This window comes from Dipodomys ordii, unplaced genomic scaffold (genome assembly GCF_000151885.1).
Source record: "Dipodomys ordii isolate 6190 unplaced genomic scaffold, Dord_2.0 Scaffold3, whole genome shotgun sequence".
Classification (NCBI taxonomy): domain Eukaryota; kingdom Metazoa; phylum Chordata; class Mammalia; order Rodentia; family Heteromyidae; genus Dipodomys; species Dipodomys ordii.
This window is the reverse complement of record NW_012267219.1, coordinates 12,643,390-12,667,333: the sequence shown is the minus strand read 5'-3', so window position 1 is coordinate 12,667,333 and position 23,944 is coordinate 12,643,390. Positions and strand designations below refer to the sequence as shown.

At 40.1% G+C, this 23,944-nt stretch overlaps 1 protein-coding gene across 2 annotated transcripts in view; it reads right to left on the bottom strand.

The window, feature by feature from the left end:
* Positions 1 to 23,944, bottom strand: part of Tph2 (tryptophan hydroxylase 2) — a 104,255-nt gene that overhangs the window by 37,114 nt on the left and 43,197 nt on the right. For both annotated transcript variants that reach the window (XM_013020280.1, XM_013020287.1), the window contains exons 6-8: positions 23,251 to 23,447; positions 19,702 to 19,837; positions 851 to 977 (exon numbers count right to left, since the gene is read on the bottom strand). In XM_013020280.1, the coding sequence (XP_012875734.1) occupies positions 851 to 977; positions 19,702 to 19,837; positions 23,251 to 23,447 (460 nt within the window). The remainder of the gene's footprint in view (positions 1 to 850; positions 978 to 19,701; positions 19,838 to 23,250; positions 23,448 to 23,944) is intronic.

The window sequence follows — 23,944 nt, the reverse complement described above, 5'->3', positions numbered from 1 at the left end:
GAATGTGAAAGCTAAGAGGAAGCTTATTTCTTGGTGGGAGTAGAAAATATTCCTGAATGTCTAATATACTTTTGGTGAATGCCTGTGCCAAATACTTATAATCAAAAATTCCCTTCTTCTTTTCCAAGTAGCTTTGCTCATTTAGATTGTTCTACTGAGCTCACTAAACTTCTTTCTTCTCCAGTCTGTGAAACAATACTAAGGTAAATTACATGAGTTTCTAAATATGGCCCTTCAAAATGTTAAAGACAGCATCCAACATAATAATATGTTTGTTATTAGAAGACCCTTACTTATACAGTCTGACTGGGCTTAAATTTCTTACTGTTGACTCAAATTGTGTCTGATTACAACCACATCATCTATTCAATGATAACCCCATGTAACAATGCTTACTGAGTTATAAATAGATATACATTCATACATATATCTTTTACTACTACTACTACTATATCTACGGGACTGAGAAAACTTCAGCACATATGAAACATATGATTTATCACCGGCTTTTGTAAATAAAGTTTTATTTGGACCCAGTCCCATTCATTCATTCATGTACTGTCTATGACTGCCTTTGTACCATAGTGGTTGAGCTGAGTGATTGTGACAAAGACATCATGACTTATAAACTAAATTTTGTTAACTTTTGAATCTAGATAACCCCTTAATAAAATATTTGGTGGTGACCAATGAACTTAACATTTACTGGGCTTCTGTAGAACACAACGTGGGAAAGGTAAAGCCCTTCTCTCTCCAGAACATTTGTTTATAATTCATAGCTAATGACTTTGAAGCATTCTTTACCTTACACGTAGACCAGAACAGTTTCCTAAGTTGAAAATTGACTCACTGTGGCTAGTTTCTGAACATCTTCATCTGATGCTCCCAGAGAAGCCAAGCCTATTTCTTGTGAAAATTGAGCAAACTTAGGATCCGCAAGTAGTGGAACATGTCCCAAGAGTTCATGGCATGTGTCTCTGACAAGAGAAAATATCACACAACACGTTATATAAGAGCCTTGAAACCACCACTAGTAGAACAAGACTTGCATTTCTAAACATAATTTTGTTGCTATAACTAATGTGCTCATCATCCTTTAACACCTCCAAAAAATCCAGCTGCATGTTGTGATGTCAACTTTAAGTTGTGGTTTTAGGTTTTAGAGTTTGGGTTGGTAGGATGGTTGGTTGGTTGTTTGTTGTCAGTTGACATTATGTAGCCCTGGTCAGCCTCAAACTTGCAATCCTCCTTCCTCAGCCTTCCAGATTCTGAGATTACAGGTCTGCTCCAGTATGCTCAGCCTTCAGCACTTCTCTTTAAACACCCAGAACAATATGGGTATAATTCCCAACATCTTGTAGTTGTTATCAAGATGGCCTTGTTATGTAATCCAGGCTGGCTTCAAAGCTTCAAATTCTCAATCTTCCTGCTTCAGTCTCCTACTAAACTGTTGAATTGTAGGTATGAGCCCACACCACAGTTAAGCTACTATTATTTTCAAGTGTTTTCTATAGGCTAGGTACATGGTGTTTTATGATAGATAGATGATAGGTAGGTAGGTAGGTAGGTAGGTAGGTAGATAGATAGATAGATAGATAGATAGACAGACAGACAGGTAGATAGATAGATAGATAGACAGACAGACAGAATCTTTTAATCATTATGACAGCCTTAAAAATTCAGGTTATTTATTAATATGAGATCAAAATGGGCATTGGTCCAAGTCTGGTGCATTGCTTATTTCTGTAAATACAGTTTTCTTGGAACATCATTATGCCCATTTGATTCTATAAGGCCTGAAGACACTGCAGAATTGAGGAACTGAGACTGAGGAACTGAGACCCTAGCACCTGCAGATTCGAAAATACCTACTTGAAGGCCTTTTACAGAAAATATTTGCTGCTTCCAGCTCTAAGTAGCACTACATTAAACTCAACATAGGCCTGAGGATGTATCTGATCTTGAGTCTTTATGTAATGAACTGCAACCTGACATGTAACTGGAAGTCTAATTTAGAAGTATACTCTTGTAACAAATTGCTGAGTCTTAGTCAATCTCTGCAGCTGAGTTTCAAACACAGGTGGCTAGCTGATTCAAATAAGGTTTTTAAACTGTCTCTATATACGTCACTGCATCTTGTGCCCATAAATGTTATCTGAACACATGATAGTTTCAGATTCCTTAACTTGATGTCATTTTTACATGTCCTGTCCAATTCTAGAACTTAAAAAAAATTTCAGTTAACATTTTAAAGCAATTTTATTGTAATTTTGTCTTTTGACCACCATGATGAAATCCAAAGTAGGATTTAGCTTGTCATGATGTTTTTAAGCATTTGTTCTGAATCCTTAAATCATGCTGTATTGGGCTTTGGAAAGCACTGGGAAAGAGCAGAGGATCATTTTGTCATCATTAAAGTGGCTTTTCCCTGGAAGGTGTATCTGCTTTAACATGAGCAACTCCTTGGAGAATACCCTTGGAAGAATCTCTAGTCCTTGGCTCTGGAAGCCCAACCAGGTACTATAAAAGCTTGGAACCTCTCTTGTTTGCTGGCCTTCATTTTTGGAGCTGGGTAAGTGGGCAAAGCATGGGTATGTGTCACAACAAAATGAATCATTGCTGCAAATTATTGTTCCCTGCTACCAACCTATATTGGGATGACTTCACTTCTGTCTCTCTCAGCATGATGAATGACAAAAACATACTAATTAGCCAGATAGAAATAGATAGATGCTTCTGATTTCACCTGTGATGCTCTAAAGTGCATCACTTCAGATAGGAAGTAAGTATGATGGTGAGATGCACAGAATTGATCAATACTCACATAAGATAGATGATATAACTCAGTTTGTTTCCACAATTCATATTACATTCCCAACCTGAGCCAACCACTTCATAGACCCACAAGGTTGAAAGCACAGTCAGGTAAAAAAAAAAATGTGAAAGAAACTCCAAGTTCATCCTCTGACAACTATATGTGAATAGTCTCTTCCTTTACACAGAAACTGAACTTGGAGAAAAGATTATATAATTGGTTATTCTCTAAGTACATTGAGAGAGAGAAAAAAGAGAGAGGGAGAAAGGGAGGGAGGGAGAGAAGCAAATTCACTGGGATCAGAAACTTAAGGAGCATTTAAGTGTTAGCCAAAAAGGACATAGCAAGCACAGATTGGGAGAAGACCTTCACTAGCCATACAACAGACAAGGGTCTCATATCTAAAATATACTTAGGACTCAAAAAATTAAATCCCCCAACAACAAATCCTCAAAGATACAACCGCCCAATTAATAAATGGGCTAAAGACTTAAAGAGAGACTTCTCTGAAGAGGAAATAAGAATAGCCAATAGACACATGAAGAAATGCTCAACTTCTTTAGCTATAAAAGAAATTCAAATCAAAACAACATTGAAATTCCACCTCACCCCAAGTTAGAATGGCTACAATCAAGAAATCTAATAACAACAGATGCTGGAGGGGATGTGGCCAAAAGGGAACCCTACTGCATTATCGGTGGGAGTGTAAACTTGTTCAACCACTTTGGAAAGCATCATGGAGGTTCCTCAAAAGACTAAACATGGAGCTCCTCCTATGACCCAGCAATCCCACTTTTGGGCATTTACCTAAATGATCACAAACAAGGCCATACTAAAGATACCAGCACAACTATACTTATTGCAGCATTGTTCACCATAGCTAAGATACAGAACCAACCCAGATGCCCCTCAGTAGATGAATGGATCAAGAAAATGTGAGATACACATACATACAATGGAACTCTATGCCTCCATCAGAAAGAATGACACTGCCCCATTTGTTAGGAAATGGAAAAACTTTGAAAAAATTATATTAAGTGAAGTAAGCCAGACTCAAAGAAACATAGGTCCCATGATTTCCCTTAACTGCAATAACTAGTATATGTCTAGGACAAGCAGAAGAGGTCAAAAGCTATGTACATATGACCATATAACCTGATGTTAAGTGAACTGAGCCCCAAGATAGGCACACAAGAGATTTTATCTTTGTTCCTGTTCTTTTTAATGTACTTATAATGTAGTATGTGATTTTTTTTTGTTTCTTTGTAAGTTCTTCCCCCATGGTATAACCCCTGTTGTATCTAATTCTGGTGTCTTGCACCTTGTATATACATTTTTCTAATTTGGGGAGGGGAAGGGAAATAACAAAATGCTGAAATAAGGATATAGGATAAGCCATTGTAACAATGAGATGTACAAGACAGTATGTTAAAAACAAGCTTTACAACTCTGCAAGGAGGGGTGGAAAGAAAGGGAGTAGTTGGGGAGGTGAGGAGGAAAGGGATGGTAGGGGGGAAAAAGGAAGGTGTAACAATGCAGGATAGGAAATGGACTCATTACCTTGCTCATATAACTGTAACCCCTCTGTACAGTATCTTTACAATAAAAATATATAATAAAAAAGTGTTAGCCAAGTCCTTTTTTTTTTATAAACCCTTCTTTATTGAGAGGGAGGCTGAAAAACTGTAATAACTAAATACATGGGGAGTCCCCTGGAACCCCCCCACCGGCTGTGGTGGGGAGGGCAGGGAATGCCAGGAGCTTCCTGAAGGGCCATAGATGGGGAGGAGGTGAGGAATCTCGGCCCAGGCACACAGGACTCAGGGTCAGGAAGCAGGAGACTGGTAGAACCCTCTGAAGATGGGGGCAGGGCCCCCCAAAAAGGCACAAGGGCAGGGCAAGTTTGGCAGCGTGGTTAGTGTCAGGGGTCAACGAAGGACATACACTACTCTGTACTAGGTAAGTAGTAAATATTTTCATATCACATTAGTCATTTAACCATGTGAAATACATTTTATTACACATGTTTAAGGAGAAACTGAAATTCATCCATTTCAAGGATTTGAAATCAAATCCTTCTGGTTCAAAAATAAATGCATCCTGCTCTCATTTTAATTTGTAAATACAGCATAAATGAGAATGGGCCAAGGCTTAGGCTACAGGGAAAGAATCTAACTAAGTCAGTTAACACAAGTAAATATATCATCAGTGTTTCTTAAGTCTCTTTCTGAGAACTTAGTTCTCAGAAAGTGTTCCCTTCACATCACTTGAGAAGCCTTTTAAAAATACCAAATGGCTAGGTTCCACTTAAGACCTATTCAATCAGTCTCCCTGAGATAGATCTCAGTGTCTTTTTTTAAAGATCCCCAGGGGAAAATAAGACATAGGCAGAATTGAAATTCACTTCTACAACTGATGACAGTGGTAACGGAGCTATCCTACCAGGCTTTCAGCAATGGGTGCTTAAAACTACAGGTTGACCCATTGTAACAATGCGATGTACAAGACACTGTGTTGAAAACGAACTTTACAACTTGGCGTGGGGGAGGGAGGAGTTAGGGAGGTAAGGGGGAAAGGGATGCTAGGGGAAAAACAAAGGAGGAGGTACCAATGCTCAATAGGAAATGTACTCACCTTACTCATGTTCTGTAACCCCTCTGTCCAGTATCTTTACAATAAAAAATACATTAAAAAAAAGAAAATGTAAAAAAAAAAAAAAGAAATCTCAAAAAAACTAAAACTGAATGTGCTTGTGTAATCCTGAACTGCCTATTTAATTCCACCAAAATTGTATCATATGATACTGAAGAATAATGAAAAGGGATGACTGAACAGTAAACAGAAACATGCATATAACTCAATTACAAAGGTCATGCTTTTATATTGGGAGTGGATCCTATAAGCTCACTCTTGGACTCAATTTTTTAGGTCATGTGGCTTACACTAATGTCTGGCTCACCATGGGAAAATCTCAATACTGTCCTCTTAGACCTTAATGTAAATTCTAAAGCACCCTTACTAATCCTGGAAGAAATATATGGCAGTAATTAATTCCAAAGAGTCCAGATAGCCAACTCAAGGAAAACACTAAAACTGGTATTCACTCATAATATAAATAAACAAGATGGACAGAAACAAAAACAACAATTAGTGAATGGTTAGTATGGGCCAGTAAGAGAGCTAGGCAGGTCATGGCAAAAGAAGAAGTAGCTTCATGGTGCAATCCTGACTTGGCTTGTGAACTTGCTGAACACTTTTAAAAGCCTGATTGCAGAAAGACAATCTGCTATTTACATAGGTGCTAATGGAATTTGAAGATTATTAGTAAGTGGTAAAGTAATCATTGCCAGCTTCAAGAAAAATAAGAATACTAGAGGTCCAATCCTCATAGTAGAAAAGGAGCTATCCCCTAGATTTTTAAAGGAAGGTGTCGTTAACAGAAATCCAAAACACACTTACCAACTTAAGAGACTTTAAAAGTAATACAAGTATGCAGAAGACAAGAGAAATTATGAATTTGGAAGAAAAAAACAATACAATATAATAGATTAAGATATTGCTTCATTATAAATGAAAGCCTAAAGCAAGCTGTCTAACAGGATTATTAATGGAAAATTGAGGATGCCATTTGCTCTGTTGTAAGTAGAAATGATTGTACTGCATTTCACTAGTTTGTATACTTCTCTCAGCTCCATCTCTATGCAGAGACTATGAGATTCCCAAACAAGTTGGATACAATGTATAGAGTAATCTCAACCTCTCATGGTACCAAAAGTCTAAGTTCCTGTTTTTCAAGACCAGAAATGAGATTATGATCATGCCTTTGGTGGAACATTCTCATTTTCATCCCACAATCTGACTAAAGTAGACTGTGGACCAAAAAACTGAAGTGCCTGAAAACACTTCAACCCAGGAACTGAGAAGGACTTTCAACATTCTTAGTAAAAATAGTTCATGACTGGTAACTCACACCTATAATCCTAAAATTACCCTTAGGAGCCTGAGATCTGAGGACTGATATTTCAAGCCAGACCAGGCAGTCAAACCTGAGAGACTCTTATCTCCACTTGATCAGCAAAAGACAGAAAGTAGAGGTATGACTCAAGTGGTATAACACCATCCTTGAGCGAATAAGCCAAGGGAGAGCACAAGGCCCTGAGTTCCAAAAAATTATTAAATTTTAAAGGTAGATTGCCTTTGGTTTCCTTGAAAAGTGAAGAACTTAGAAGGTAGACTTCACAACCACTTTTTGGTTAGTGGAGGTAAGAGAAGTTCTAGGCTATGAAGAATCTGAGGAAGAAGAGCATTTATACTGAAATCATGCTATTGCACCCTATTTTACAAAATGTAGCTGCCACTGCTGCAACATCCTACCTGCAAAAAGCCCCAGGTCTCTTGGTTGTGTCATCCACAACTAGACCCCCCAAGTATCTAATTATGAACAGTTTTCCTATGTGGGTCTACAACTAGTGCCCTATCACTCTAGATCTCTCTGAAAAGATGCCATTATTTGGCAATAATTGTAGCTGTCAGTACATGCTGTCTCCCATCTCTACTCTGGCAAACTTTGCTCTTTTTCACTCCCATCCCTTTGATGCATTTTCACCTGAATAAGGCTCTTCAGAGTCCTTTTCACAAAAGCACTCTGCTCACTGGAAATGTAGGACCTTTCAAAACTGTTAACACTGTAAAACATCATGTCTCTTTAAAAAAAAAAAACTAGGGCTGATATCAGACACTAGACTTTTGCTTCTGTAAATTGGAATCTTCTCTGATAAGCTCTGTTAGGGGGATTCTAAAGCCTGAGAGATAGGCCCACAAAGGAGCCTGGGCAGAATGTCTCCAAGGAATTCTTAAATCATTCTAAGAATGTTGAGATCATTTTGCTGCAGGGAAATAAGGGTCCTGGTTGTTAAGTTCAAATTCAAAATGTGTCTGGCATTTTTCTCTTCTTATCAGTTTTCAAAGCTGACTCCTTGCGCTTGGTGTTGAACAACTCCTTTTTTATTTTCCTGTAAATTAAAGCCTTTAAGAGGCAGTGAGTGAGCAACCGATGTTGGCTTCCTATCCCAAGTTAGCACATCTGTCTTTTCAAACATGTTTCTATAGGTTTTGTTTGTTCCACATGACAGAAGCCAACACTTCAGCTAAAAGAAAAAAGAAGGATCAGAGGGAGGGGTGGAGAGGCTGCACTTATGAAAGGAAGCAAGACAGTGAACTGGGAGCCAAGACAGAGTATTTCTTCAGCTTTCACTCCGCATTTGGTGGGAAAATGCTAGGAATCGGTTAGATGCCAGGATGCTGTAGTGGGCGGGTGATGTACTTTGTTTTCACTCAGATGATAACAGGATTTAGTTTGGCATCAAGGCAACTTTTTCCATCAGTGATTGCTATGGAGTCAAATACGTGGTTGCTTTAGACTTAACATAGCATACTGTAAAATCTGGCCCAGATATGATTGTTCGCCAGATTTATGATCACTCCCAATCACAGCACAAATAAATACAAACACAGTTGTCTTTTTACAAAATGAAACACTTGCAGCTGCTCTGGAGGAAACTTTTACTCCCCCAACTCCACTCCGCCCCACTAGGAATTATAACCCATGTTACCCTTTCCTACAGTTCTTTTGAAAGTGGCAGGTAATATAGCTACTTCTCTTAAAATGCAATTGCATAAACATTCATCATGTGCCTAGGACTGCATTAGGAACCAAGAAATAAAAGTAAAGAAAGATTTCACAGTAACATCAAAATCACCTGGTGGTACCATAAAAGGACACACACAAAGTATTAACTTCCCTGAGCCAGTGAAATAAATAGTTTCTGGTTTTTATAAGGACAAAAATGACTTGCAGTAGAAATCCTCTTGGTATGTCACTATTCCCATACCATTTCTAAAATATTGCCTGTCTCTTGAAAAAAATTTAGAGAGATTAAGCTTTTCTGCCTCAATCCCACTAAAATTAAGGTGGTAATAAAATACGATTGTTAAAATCATCCATTGGAGGACTAGGAGTGGACCTTACTGGTAGAGCAGGACCCTAAATTCAGGTCCAGTTCTGGTTCAGCACCACACAAATAATAGATGATAGATAGATAGATAGACGCATAGATAGGTACATAGATACATAGACAGACAGACAGATTTTCACAAGCATGTACTACAGAGTCTGGCCTAAGTCTATTCTCCTTCCTGTGCAAGCAAATGACTTCAGAGCAGCACTGTCCAACAAGACTTTCTGCCAAGCTGAAACTGTCTATGCTGTCCAATGTAATATTCACAGGGCACAGGTGTCTCCAGGAAAAAAAACAAACAAACTTGAAATGTGGCTAATGCCAATGAAGATTTGAATTAGTATGTCATCTAATTTTGCTAAGTAAACATAGATAACTACATCTTACCATACCGAAAACACAGATGTAACATTTTCCCATCTGTAAGATGAAAATTACAAAGGTCCTACATCTTAATGCTCTTAATGAGCTAAGAAAATAATATATTGAAAGTGTAAGTTATCATAAGTAGTCACATAATGTTAAATTGTGATTTTTTCCCCTTACAGTACAGATTTGATCACTTAAGCTGTAAACTGCCAAGCACCAGTGGCTCATGCCTGTAATCCTAGCTACTCAGGAGGCTGAGATCTGAGGATCACAATTCAAAGCCAGCACAGTCCATAAGACTCTTATCTCCAATTAACCACCAGAAAACTGGAAATGGTACTGTGGCTCAAGTGGTAGAGTGCTCGCCTTGAGCTGAAGACCTATAGGGCAGCCCAGGCCCAGAGGTGAAGCCCCACAACCAACAACAACAACAACAAAAAGCTGTAAGCTGACAGGTCTAGGAAGGTGGCTCAGTGGTAGAGCGCTTGCCTTGCATGCATGAGGCCCTGGGTTCGATTCCTCAGCACCACATAAGAAAAAAGAAAAAAGCCGGAAGTGGCGTTGTGGCTCAAGTGGTAGAGCGCTAGCCTTGAGCTGAAGAGCTGAGGGACAGCACCCAGACCCAGAGTTCAGGCCCCACGACCAGACCCCCCCTCCCCCCCAAAAAAAGCTGTAAGCTGAGCCAAGTGCAGTACACATACCTATACTCTCAACAGTTGAGAAGCTAAAGCTGAAGGATCTCAGGTTTGAAGCCAGCCTAGGCTAGATAGTGAGACTGACATTAGAAAGTATCTTTTAAAGCTGTAAACCCAGAACAGAAGCCACAATACATGCTCTTTGGGTGCTCAGTGCTTAGGAAAGCTTGGTACCTGAGAAATGCCCAGTGACTGCCTTTTGAACTCCACTGTGTAGAGCAGGTATGGAGAGGCTCCATTGCTCCAAATAGAAATGAATCCAAGTGAAGAACTCAAGTACCCTTCTTAATTTCCAGTGCAACATAGGGGCTCTGGACCAAATCATAATTTTGCTATTTTCTAGTTGTGTGACCTTAGGGAAATTATCTGACGTCTTTGAACCTTGCAATTGCCATCTGTAAAATGGTGACAGTCCTATAAACCTCACAGAGATGAGTTGGAAGGAGGCCAGCAGCATGAGCATGTGGGGATAGCAGGCCCTTCCCCTTTCTCTCTGGTGCCAGCATCTGCCACTGGCCTGTCTGAGGACAGGACATCATTCTCCAAACAGCAGTGAAGAGACACGGATGGTGATTACCTCGCTTTCTTGCCTAGAATTCAATCATTTTGAATTTCTTCTTCTGAACTTGCAATTTTAAAATGCAAATATTCTTGAAAAATTGCTCCCTGGTCATCTCACTCTTCCACACCTGAAGCTACATAATGAACTTCTCCCTGACTACAGAAGGCTGAAGGAAGATGAATTTTCATTCAGGTGCCAGTGCTTACAAGTGCTAATTTTGGATTATAGCTACCACATTGGAAAGACAACGTTGGTGTGGGGATAGGGGACACAGGAGGAATCCTGCTTTGAATCAACTTTTTTAAAAGTGAAAAAAGAAGAGCAACTGAGGCTTTATCCCAAGTCACTACACATAACCTCAAAGAGCAGAAAGTTCTAGCAGGCACTCTGGCACAGGTTTAGTTTCACCATACATAGGTTTTCATAATGTATAGGATTTTTTAAATAGAAGGTGTACTTTAGAGTGCTCCAAGCTCTTGAGACAAAAGACTCTGTAAAATGTTTTAGGTGTTGTTTTGCTTTTAGGTACTTCACAAAACAAGACAAAATACTACAATTGAAAACTTGGGACTCCATTGCCTGCTAACCAAGGATGTGCTGGAATTTGAAGGCACAACAGAGCCTTCATGTGAATTTAAGGGGTGCATAAGTAGAATGGACCTATTTGGTCATTTTTAACAAGTTTTTCTCTCTCTAGAGATGAAAGCGTTATTTCATCCTCCTTCACACATGTAGGTTAAAAGTCCCACTGATGTCATACTGAGAGCTGACAATAGAGCCTAGATTTTGAGCTTACAGTCCCAGGTCCTTCTGCCTGGAGGACTTGCACAGCCATCCCCTATATGCACCACTATGTAGTATAGCAGAGTTGTCCCTTTCTCTTCCTGGGCTAATAAGAGATCCTTCTTGATAAAAGGGCAGAGCTGCTACCACCCCATGATGATCAAAGGAGAGGGTCAACTTCTAACAGCCTGGTGGTTGGGCCAATGGCTGGATAGGACCACAATGAACTAGCTAAAAAGTGTCACTTCCAAAACTCATCCAAACTTTGTAATTTAAAAAAAATCAAGAACTATTCAACTTCATCATCCATGTAAGTTCACAGTTCTTATGTTGACTCTAACCACTTAACATAAAGTACTTGTTATACCCAAAGATGACAACATGACTCCCAGCTTCAAACATTGGTTCCCCTACTTACCAGCTGTGTTACTGTAGGCACATAATTCACTTTTTCCATGCTTCATTTTCCTCATCCATAAGCGCAGAGTAATAATAGTAATGACTCAAAGCTAGGTTGCATACAAATCTTAAAACAGTATTTGACATACTAATAGCAAAAATGTAGTATATATAGCCGACATATTGTGCCATGTATCATTGGCATATACACGTTTGCATTAATGGTAAAGTGATGTTAATGTTTCTATTGTGATGGTTGTTGTTGAAATTACTTATGTTGGATAATATTTTCATATCTTAGAGCTCTACAATCACTGTAAAGCACTGTATAATCACGATCCTCAGATCTCAACCTCCTGAGTAGCTAGGATTAGAGGCATGAAGATAATAACTTTTTAAAAAGCAGGAAATGGAGGTCAGAAGGGATTGGCTTCTTGAGAAAGGCTCTTTAAGTCCCTGGTAATTCTCTGCTCAGAAAGCCTGAACAGCAAAGAGAGATAATAGTACCATGGGGGAAGCCCTTGTCTGGGCAGACTTGATACCAAGTTTGTTTGTTCTATGGAAAAGATCAAATTAAAGCTAAACAGCACTTGGAGGGGGGAAGGGCAAGGAGAGGGTCGTGTCTAATTCTAGAAATCCTGAGATTATCTTCCCAGCTCTGCAGTGACACTGTGCTCAGGTTAGACTTCAGAAGCCTACTGAGAGTGAGAGAGAGAGAGAGAGCACAAAGGAGAAAGGAAAAGGAAAAAGAAAGGCTCATGATGACCTGGTTGTCAGACCCAGAATCCACTCAGATGAAAACAAGAAGAAAAGAAAAAGTTAGGTTGTACTTTTCCTCTTGTTAAAGACCTATCTGTTCAATCAGACCGGAGCAGCCAACCTTTCTTATAAATGTGAAACCCGGTGCCTTTACCTGATGGCATTACTACTTAACAAATGAGGATTGATGTCTGAGCCACAAGAAAAGGAAATAAATGACATTGCTGCCAGTTTTAGGGAGGGTTCTGTTCTAATAAGCCAGGGCTAAGCATAAAATTCATTCACTTTACTTAGAAGTAGATGAAAGAATATGGTCAGAAATAATTCACTTTTATTTTTCTTATAAAATTGAAACATGGTGGCAATTATAAGGAAAAAAATCACCTGACTGCAAAGCCTTTTTAAAACTTTAAAGCAGTTATATTTAAAAATAACATTAATTGTCCCTAAACTGTTCAACTGAGACAAAAAAAAAGATTTTCCTTAATGCAAATGCACTTAGTTGTATTATGACAATAAATGTTGCTGTATTCATGGGTGGTATTGTGTATTATTTCCTAGTGGTTAAAGCCTGTCTTTGACTTGAAAAATGCCACCACGAGGACAAAGCTATTGCTTCATAATTGGTGCCAAGTGGCCAATCATGCCAATGCAGCCCTGAATCTAGAACTCTTGATTTAATAAGCTCATACTCTGTGGAACCAACTATATTTTTGTCACTAGTATGTGCCAAGCACAAAGGAATGCTAGCTTGAGTTCCGTATTTTAGAAAGGAAACAAGGTCTACAGATTGCTTCTAAAGGGAGGGAACACAATCATTGGCAGACAGAGCAACCATGTGAATGTGAACTGTCAGACAGATTTCTTATTCTGTCTAATACAGTGGTTCTCCCAATTGACATGAACACTATGGGTATTCCTTTGATTGTTAAAATGTGTAGTAGGATAGAGGTTGACACCAAGTGAGTAGAGACCAAGGATGCTGGTAAACATTCTATAATGCAAAGGCATCCTCTAACTACAAAACTTGTGTGGCATATGTATATAGGTAAATATATGCATATATATATGCATACACACACACACACACATATAGTGCCAAAGTTATAAAGCTTTGTTCTAAAAGAAGAGCCAGAACTGGTGGCTCATGCCTATAATCCTAACTACTCACAAGTCTGAGATCTGAGGATCACAGTTCACAGCCAGTCCATGCAGTAAAGTCCACGAGACTCTTATCTAGAAATAATCACCAAAAAGCCAGGAGTGAAGTTATGGCTCAAGTGGTAGAATACCAGACTTGACCATAAGAGCTCAGAGTCAGTCCAGGCCCCAAGTTCAAGCCCCACAACTAGTACCAAAAAAAGAAAAAAGAAAGAAAAAGATATGAAAAGAAAAGAAGATCGAGTATTCGCAAAGTGCAACATGGAACAGCCCACAATAGGCTTTTCCCGATGAGATGAAAAGCAGGCCAGAGAGAATATAGCCCTCCTCAAATTTTTCTTGTCACTATAAACATGTCAGATGATGCTCACATGCCCAGAACATTGTACATGCTTCTCCTTCTCTCTTGTTCCAGTGAGTGAAAGGAATGATCTTACTGGAAGAACCTTAAATGTGATCTAATTGATACTTTGTAAAGGAATTATTTGTATGCACCAATACTTGATTGGCCAAAACATTGCTAGAATTCTAGCTGATAACAGCAGCAGCTAGATAGCACTGACACGAGGCATCACTGTCCTGGGCACTGCTCTAAGGGAGAAGGAAAACTGGCTGCTTCTTGCTTCTGGTACATCAGTGACCTTCAATCCACCAGAAACACGCAGCAATGCAATGACTCAGTCAAGATAACCAAGTGTCCAATTCACTAGGACTTTCTTTTCTACTGCTCTCTGGGCCAGAAAAAAATTCCCTAGGGAAACCCTGAGCCTGACATCACATGTTTAATTAAAGTCTCACTACCATGCTTAGATAACCTATAGAGACTTTAAAGTACAAAATACAAATACAGGCCCAACACAGGTAGAAAAGTCCAATGTAAGTTGAAAGCGATAGCAAAATGCATTTTATCCAGACTGAAAAAAGGAAAGAAAGGAAAAGAAAATCCACTTATTAGAGGTGTGCTTCATTCCCATTTCTACCTGGGCTTCATGGCTCATGCTGTCTCATTAGTGCTGCCTTAACTGCCACAGTTCAGCAATTTGGGGTGGTTATTTAGAAGCAAAGTATAAGCACTAAATGTAGTAGCCAAGTTGAACTTCACAAATTGAAAAATCTGCTCTCTTGTTGGTCTTCAATTGAGAAAATGGGATTTCTCATTACAAAGACAATGCCTGTGATAGTGGTTGGGCTGGAAATAGTTATTCTAGTCTTGCGTGCCATACATTCAAACTTCATACTGAGAAAGGACACAGGATTTTGTCAGAGACAAAAATGAAAGAGATCTCTTATTTAGTCTGCAGAGCATATTTCTAGAAGGAAGCAATCGAAACCAGTTAACACTAGTGACCTCTACAGTGGGTAAACAAGTGTGAAGAGGACAGAGGAAGGAAAAGAAGCTACTGTCCACAGTGTATCCATGAGTCCCCTTCAAAACCCTAAACAAGTACAATTAGTACCTGCTTATGAAATAATGACTTTAAAAACACAAAACATGGCTTATAAATATACTGCCAAATTAGTAAATCCCCCATGTTTATCCTCTGACTTAGTCCCCTCTTGTCTCTGTGGTCATAAGGACAAATCTGTTGTCCAAGCGTTAAATTCGTCTCAAGTCCCAACTCTTACTTGTACTACCAGAAGGTCCATCTGGACCAGGACTTATAGCTGGACATCTCACCCATGGATACTTGGAAGAAAATATACTCCAAGCCACAATCCTCCTCCTCTTTCTTTCTTTCCCTCTAAATCTTTCCTTCTTTCACTCTTCTCAATCATTATTGGACTTCCCAATAAAAACTTAAGTTTGGGGGGGTTGTTCTTTTGTTGTTTTTGTTGTTTTGTTTTTAATATATTTTTATTATACAAATACTGTACAGAGTGATAATAGTTACCTCAGTAAGGTAATGAGTACATTTCCTATTGAGCATTATTACCCCCTCCTTTGTTTTTCCCCTACCATCCCACCACCCTAACTCCTCCCTTTCCCCCCAAAGTTGTAAAGTTAGTTTTCAACATAGTGTCTTGTACATCTCATTGTTACAATCGGTCATCCTGTATCCTTATTTCAGAATTTTGTTGTTTCCCTTCCCCTCCCCAAATTAGAAAGATATATATGCAAGATGCAAGGCTCCAGAATCAAATACAGTGACAACAGGGGTTATACCATGGGGGAAGAACATACAAAAGAAACAAAAACATCACATAGTGCATTATAAGCACATTGAAAACAACAGCAACGGGCACTGAGAGCGCCGCCCGGTGGTCCGGCCTGTCCCTGCGGGTGCCATGTGCTGTCTGGCGGCTTCCCGGGTTAAGCCAAGTGAGATGGAGCCGCTGTGGTCCTGAATTCAGGGATCCCCTCACTGACAAAGAACATAACCGCAAACCTGAGACCAAACTCACCGAGAAGGAGAAACATGAGCAGGAGCTCAAGAAAATTCAGCCCCATCAATGAAAACAAGCTCTGTGTTTGCAGACCAGGCGATCAGTAAGTTCCCCAACATGATGAGGAGAGGAGGAAACACGGTACTGGCCAGATCCCTCATGAACCAGCCTCTGGCAGCAGTGACATATTGAACACAAGCCCTATGTCATCTTCCACCAGGCGCTGAAAACCTGTGAGCCAGTGAGTGGGCTAGCACCCATCCTCAGAGGTGGCCATGTCTACCAGGTCCCTGCGCCCACAGCCGACCAACGTCGACGCTTCCTGGCTATGAAGGGGATGATCACTGAGCACCGGCGGACACTGATGCCAGAGAAACTGTCACACGAGCTGCTGGAGGCTTTTAACCATCAAGGCCCGGTGATCAACAGGAAGCACGACATGCACAAGATGGCCCAGGCCAACCGGGCCCTGGCCCACTACCACTGGTGGTAGAGGAGGGGACAGGGCCAGGGAGGAGCCGGCTCTCCACGCAGGAATCCACTGCCCCACCGGAGAGGACCTGGGACAGCTGTGCGTGAAGGACGTCTTCCTTTCGGGAAAGGATGGAGCAGTGTGCTCGTTGCCCATTTTTCTTTCAGGGCTACAACTGGTATCCCTCTCCAGCCCCTGCCAAAGAACATAGCCCTTTGGGGATTCCCTCCGAGAAACTCAGGCCAATCTCCTCTTCCCTCAGCTGGGGCTAGCCATGTAGACACTGAAAGAAGGCAGTGTTCCTATGAGAAAAGAGTTATTAGAAAATGCTCGGCCTGACCTGATGAGTGGCCATTTCATTACAGCTGGCTGACTGGAGCGTGTCTCCACCGCAGTCATTGTACAAAAGTGGGGAAAAAAATCCCAGCAACGAAGATAAAACCTCTTGTGTCCCTATCTTGGGGTTCATTTCGCTTAACATCATCTTATATGATCCTATGTACTTAGCTTTTGATCTTTTCTGCTTGTTCTAGACATATACTAGTCATTTCAGTTAAGGGAAACCATGGGACCTATGTTTCTTTGGACCTGCCTTAGATCACTTAATATAACTTTTCCAAGTCTTTTCATTTCCTAACAAATGGAGTAGTATCATTCTTTCTGATGGAGGCATGGAATTCCATCATATATATATGTTTGTGATAGTTTGGATAAATTCCATCATATATATATATATATATATATATATATATATATATATGTTTGTGATAGTTTGGATAAATGCCCAAAAGTGGGATTTCTGGGTCATAAGAGAGCTCTATGTGTAGTCTTAAACATGTTTGAAAATATGTTGATGAAAGTCCTTACTATGCATAATTTATGTGAACTTTAAAATCATCCAGTACATTAAAAATAAATGAGGAGGCCAGGCACTGGTGGATCACACTCTAATCCTCGCTACTCAGGAGGCTAAGATCTGAGGATCATGGTTCAAAGCCAGTCCAGGCAGGAAAATTGTGAGACTCTTTTTTTTGCCAGTCCTGGGGCTTGAACTCAGAGCCTGGGCACTGTCTTTGAGCTGCTTTTGTTCAGGGCTAGCACTCTACCACTTGAGCCACAGTGCCACTTCTGGGTTTTTCTGTTTATATGATACTGAGGAATCAAACCCAGGCCTTTGCATGCATGCTAGGCAAGCACTCTACCACTAAGCCATATTCCCAGCCTGTGAGACTCTTATCACCAATAAACTGCTCCAAAAAGCCAGAAGTGGTGCTGTGGCTCAAGTGTTAGAATGTGTGCCTTACACACACAGAAGCGTAAGCATTGGAAAAGTATTTCCAGTATTGGGGAGGAAATAAGGATAATAATAAAAACAATATTACCTTAACAATACAACCTTAACCTTACCTTATGGGAGCCTCCCTCTCCTTGCCCCTTCTACAGTCACCACATATTGTTCATGTAGCTCTAAGGTATTGAAGGTATGAAATAGGTCCCTTCTTGTTCTATACCATGACATTTCTTGACACAAAACCTTATAAACGCTACTCCATCAATGAAATGTGAGTTCTTTGGCTAGTTTTCCATTCATATTTCTATGGAACCTCCTGACCCCAGCCATCTTTTGCAAAAACAATTATCTGATACTGCTTCAGTACCTTGGATAGCTCCCAGCTGCCTACAAAATGAAGCCTGTTCATCCTCCTTTGACAAATAATGATTCATAATGAAGATACATATGGTCTGGCCATATGTATCCTGGTCATTCTTGTCTAGCTATCCTTGCTCATTGTCCCCTTCTTCATATCTCTACAAATGTTGCGCTTTCTTTCCCTTCCCTTCCCATAAGACTTTGTTGGAAAATGCAACTTCCATCCATCCTCCCAGACTTCCACTCAGACAATACCAACTCTGAATCTCTGAATAGCCCTTCAGGACTGCTGTCTCCTCTGTGTTCCTCTAACACTTTGTACATACCTGAACAAGAGTCCTAACCACACTCTTCCCTAACTATTTATGTTTCTACCTCCCCTGCCAGAATGTGAGCTGCTTTAAAAGAAAGAGTGGGGGGGGGAGATTAAGCTACTATATTTTATTCATCTTTAAATCTCCTGTATCTCCCTGCTAACATCACACATAAATATTGTTGAATGAATTGGCTGAAAGTACTTTGGTAAAAATAAAACACATTATCCAAAATTTTTATAGACCTCTGTGGCTAAAACCTCATTTCTTTGCCTTTCTCTCTCTCTTTCTCTCTCTCTCTCTCTCTCTCTCTCTCTCTCTCTCTCTCTCTCTGCATACCTTTGGCACGCTATCACAGGTCTCAGGAGGGCCAGTTATTCAAAGGGAACTAACAAAGTGCCTGCTATTTGTAAACAGGGCCATTTGTAAACCCTTTGGGTGAGATTTAGAGATTGCCTTTCTAACTCTGACAAGGCTCCTTTGAGCACTCACTCCATTCTAAGAAGCATTTCTTTTCCAAATGTCTTGAGACCTATAAGCAACCTTTTGTTTATCCTCCAACACTTTCAGGGAATTTGAACAGTCTGAAAAACAATGTAGTGACCCTGAAGGGACCCACCTGGCCAGTGACTCATGTCAGCCTAAGAGGGACAGGAAGCTTCAGGGACTTAGCTCTTATCCCTGCCTACTTATACTATTATCAGCTCCTTAACTATTTGAATCTTGAAGAGCTCTTTGCTCCCCAGTGAAGACAGTGGCAGCCCATTAATCACCCACATATTCAAGTAAAGCAGCCTTACAAGAAAAATGATAATCTGAATGGCTTAAAGAACAGTAGGCAACAAATTAGAGTAAAATTAGGGTGAGGTACTCATTTGAATTGAGCCCAGGAAGGGGCAGAGAATAATAGCTGTGAGCCTCAACACATTATGGTATATGAGAGAACCTTCTGGAGACAAGCTAGGCCTCCCACTGTGAGGTACATGTGTGTGTCCTGCCTGTGTACAGATGTTTATCCCTTTGGGACATTATTTCTTCACTAGGAATGGAGATCAGGCCCAAGCTTCTGCTAGCTTCCTATTGCTGTAAAGTTAGGCAGAGGAAACTCAGCAAGAATATTAGAGGCCGCAAGTGCCCAGATAGGGAGGCTGACCATTCCAAAGACCTTTCTTCTACAAGCCAGAGCTGTGATGCACTGGCTAGTCAGATGAAATTATTCCAAAGGTCAAAGAGGGACTAACACACTTTCCAGTCAAGTGAGCATTGACTTGACAGTGCAGTGGTCTCCATGCAGCTTGGAATTGAATGTGGATACTCACGGTTCTGGAGTGTACAGGGGGTCTGAGCCATGCCGGATATATTGAGTACAGTGGAACACTCTGTAGGCCAAGCCTGCCAGAAAGTCTCTCGGACTCAGGTATCCAGCCACCGGCCTCACTGTGAAGCCAGATCTTTCTGAAGAGACAACAGAAAGAAAAAGAAAAGGTCAACTAAATGGTAGCCTCAGAACCTGAGGGTCCGGAAGGGTTCCTATTATTTATAAGGATGTTTCAGAAACATGCAAGCAAGGTCCTCCTGACAACTGAATGACATGTTTTATTAATTAGCTACTATGGTTGGAGCTTGTAGTGACTAAAATACTGCCATGAATGATGGTTTCTGGGGGAACAATCAATTCATTAAAAGGGAAAGAAAAGTTAAAAATATGTTAAGGAGTTTAAATTCACAAATTAGGGTAAGAAATACCAAATACCCAGGAGAAGATCACGATCTAAAATGATGATTACCACATATCACCTGGAATCTCTCTAAAAGCCATACCACATGCATGTGCTCAGAAGCACACAGCTACCTACCATCTCCACTCATGTCTTAGAATTGACCCCACTGCACCTTTCTATGTCAATACCTCCTAACTAAATCCTGTGCTGCTGGAGTTTGTGGTATGTAAATTACTCTAACTTGAAAAGGAGGTATGCCTAAGGTTTTTCTGTGCCTTATTGGTTTGTGGTAGGAGAAAAGCCAATACAATACCAACTACAAATAAAATCTATGAAACTTGCCTACATTATTCACTCAGTCAGGGTTCATTAATGTACTAAGTTTAAATGACATCTAATGCTTCCTTACCAAAAAGTTCAGAGAAATTACAATGTTCTTTTTGTTAGCTGGGTATCAATGGTTCATGCCTGTATCGTAACTACTCAGGTGATTGAATCTGAAAATCATGATTCAAAGCCAACCCAGGAAAGTTCATGAGACTCTTATCTCCAATAAATTACCAAAAAGGAAAAAAAGCCAGAAGTGGAGCTACGATTCAAGTGTTAAAAGTGCTAGCCTTGAGCAAAAAGCTCAGAGACTGTACCTAGGGTCTGAGTTCAAGTCCTAGAACCTGCAAAAATGAAGAAGGACAGGAGAAGGAGGAAAATACATATTTTATTTATGCTATATTTTATATTATCCTCTTCTTGCAAGAGTAGTTCTTTTTTTTAATTGTGAGAATACCGTACAGAGGAGTTACAATTACATGGGCAAGATAACGAGTACATTTCTTATCAAGCATTGTTGCCTCCTCTTTGTTTCCCCTTCCCATCCTTTCCCATACTCCCCCCTCCACCCAATCCTCCCCGCCCCCACCAAAGTTGTAAAGTTCGTTTTTCCATATAACAACTTGTACATCTCATTGTTGCAATGGGTATACCTGTATCCCTAGTTAAATGATTTGTTTTTTCCATTCCCCTCCACAAATTATACCAACATCAAATACAGTGAAAGCAGGGTTATATCGTGGGGGAGGGACATACAAAGTAACATAGAAATCATCTTGTAAATATGTTAGAAACAATTGCATGAAAGGAAAAAAACATTTGAATACTTATCTTGGAGTTCATTCCCCTAACATCAACTTATCTGACCTTTTCCGGTTGACTCAGACATATACTAGTTATTGCAAATACGGAAAACCACAGGACCTATGTTTCTTCGGGCCTGGAAAATTATATTAAGAGTAGTTCTTTAAAAATGAAAATTGTGTATATCTAAAATGTAAGGTATATTTTGACAGACATAATGATCATTACAGTTGTGTGAATATACTCATCTCTCATATAATCATCTGTGTCAAGAGTATACATTATCTACTCTTTTAGAAAAGTTCCATTATAAAACAGCTTTACTAGCCATAATCATCGTGCTGTAAATTAATCTCTGAATGTATTCCTTTTGTATGACTTCACCTTTATACTTGTGGACCAACATCTGTCCATTTCCCCTACCCTCCTACTCCTGGTAACCACTTTTCTATTTCTGTTTCTATGTATTCAGTGTTAACAGATTCCACATAGAAGCAGGAGGAGGTCATATTTGTCTTTCTGGTTTTGAATTCTCTCATTTGGATAATGTCCAGGAGGGCTGTTTTTAACCCCTTGATGCTAGCTAGCATTATAGAGGCTCCCATCCCAAACACTTAAACTCATTAGGAGAGTAGCTCAGAAACGTAAGTGGAGAAATAAAAATAGTGAAGAAAAGGCAAGATCCAATTAAGTTTATAAAATGAGTCCATCCTGGGCTTCCTGGTAATCACACAGAACTCATACTTTCTCAAGCCTCCTCAGACCCATAATTCCAGCAGAACAATGTTCATTCCAAATATTTTTATTTGGGATTTTGCCTCACTGAATATCAAAAAAGACAAGTGTATTTTCTCCTTTTTCTATATTCAATCAAATAAGCTAGTGTGCCCCACATGTAAGACATGAGTGGTGATACACTAAGGAACATGGTTTTATTTTAATAGCTATGCATTTTATTTTTATGAGTTAGAAAAATGTGAAACCAGGACATCAAGAATTTTGAATTCTCATACATCATTGCTTTAAAAGTCCATTTTAAGTAAGTCAGGTGCTTTCAATTTTGGATGTTTATTAACTTTAAGTGGTTGTACAAAAGACGTGCCATTTAACAAAGCCATTTATGAATGCGTTGCATCTTGATCACTGTCACCCCTTTCAACAGTCTAACATGTTTTTAATGAGTGTTTTTAAATTAGGTGTTTTAAAATGAGTGGGAGAAAAATGCATGCGTTGCACTGTCTTTTTATTATGTGCTAATCAGCAACGCAAACTCTGTACCACTTCTTGTGAAGATATTAATACAAGAGACAGATATGAAAAATACTGTAAGATAATACTCTAATTCATGAGGTTTGAGAAACAATAGTAAAACATGAAACAACAATAAAAATTAAATCCAGACATGGCAAATAGGTCCCATGGTAAATACATAGTGAGTATATAATTATGGGAAACAAGGAGGATGCATGGCCTGCAGGGCCATAAGAGAGAACACAGCCTACCTCAACAATAACAGAAGGCATCGTGTAATTAGGTGTTAGTTAAGTGATACTGATCAGCAGTTCTCAGTGTACTGGCTGTAAGGCCATGCATATCTGTCTTCTGATACACACTGGTATAGAGTGGAATTTCAGGAGTCTGGTGGCTGTTATAATTAGGATTCATGGAGGAGACAAGACTTGTTCTGAGCTTAAAGAACAGGTAAATTTGAGTAAGTAAAGAAGAGATGGCTTTTCTGGTAAGAAACAGAACTTAAGAAAATCTATGGAGAGCCTACAAGAAGAGCAGAGAACATGTCACAGCAGAACGCAAAACAGGAACACTAGGGTCAGGTCTCCGGATTGAGGCCAAGCAGTTCAGACTTGGCCAGCCGAAAGTTCTGTGGCCCACAAAAACTGTTGGCTCAGCTCCTCTTTTCAAATCAGTTCTTCTCCTGCTTGGAAAAGGGGCCACTGTACAACGTGTGTTCTTGGAAAGCAAATGGGGATGCTAGCTAGAGACTGTGTACAGTCTTACCTTTCAGAAACATGGAGACATCTTCAAGTTGAGGCACGTTGTCCTCTCTGTAGCCACAGTATTTAGTCAGCAGAGGGAAGTTTTTCAAATACTCTCGGCAAGCATGAGTGGGATAGAGCTTAGAGAGCTCCCGGAATACAACTCCCCAAGTTTTAGTTTCTTCTTCTGTATACTCCACCCTAGGGATGGGCTGCCCACTAGGAAAGAGACAGAAAAATAAATGAATCTAGTTTTAGACTACTAGGTTAAAGGTATTCCAACCTCAATGTCAGTTAGATTCTTTTTTGGTGGGGGGGGGCGGGGGAGGGGTCCAATCATGGGGCCTGAACTCTGGGCCTGGGCACTGTCCCTCAGCTCTGCCACTTGAGTCACAGCGCCACTTCCGGCTTTTTTCTTATATAGTAGAACCCCTTAGGACCCCAAAACATCCCACTAAGTATTGGGGTTTTGTTTTTAAGGAACTATTACTATCACTCGTCCAATTTTGTGTGCATTGTTGGAATTCTCATGTAGGCTTGAACTCAAGGCCTGGACACTGTCCCTGAGGTTTTTTGGTTTTGTTTTGTTTTGTTTTTGGTGTTGGTTTGGGGTTTTGGGGGGAGGGTGATTCCGGTCGTGGGGTCTGAACTCTGGGCCTGGGCGCTGTCCCTCAGCTCTTCACCTCAAGGCTAGCACTCTACCACTTGAGCTACAG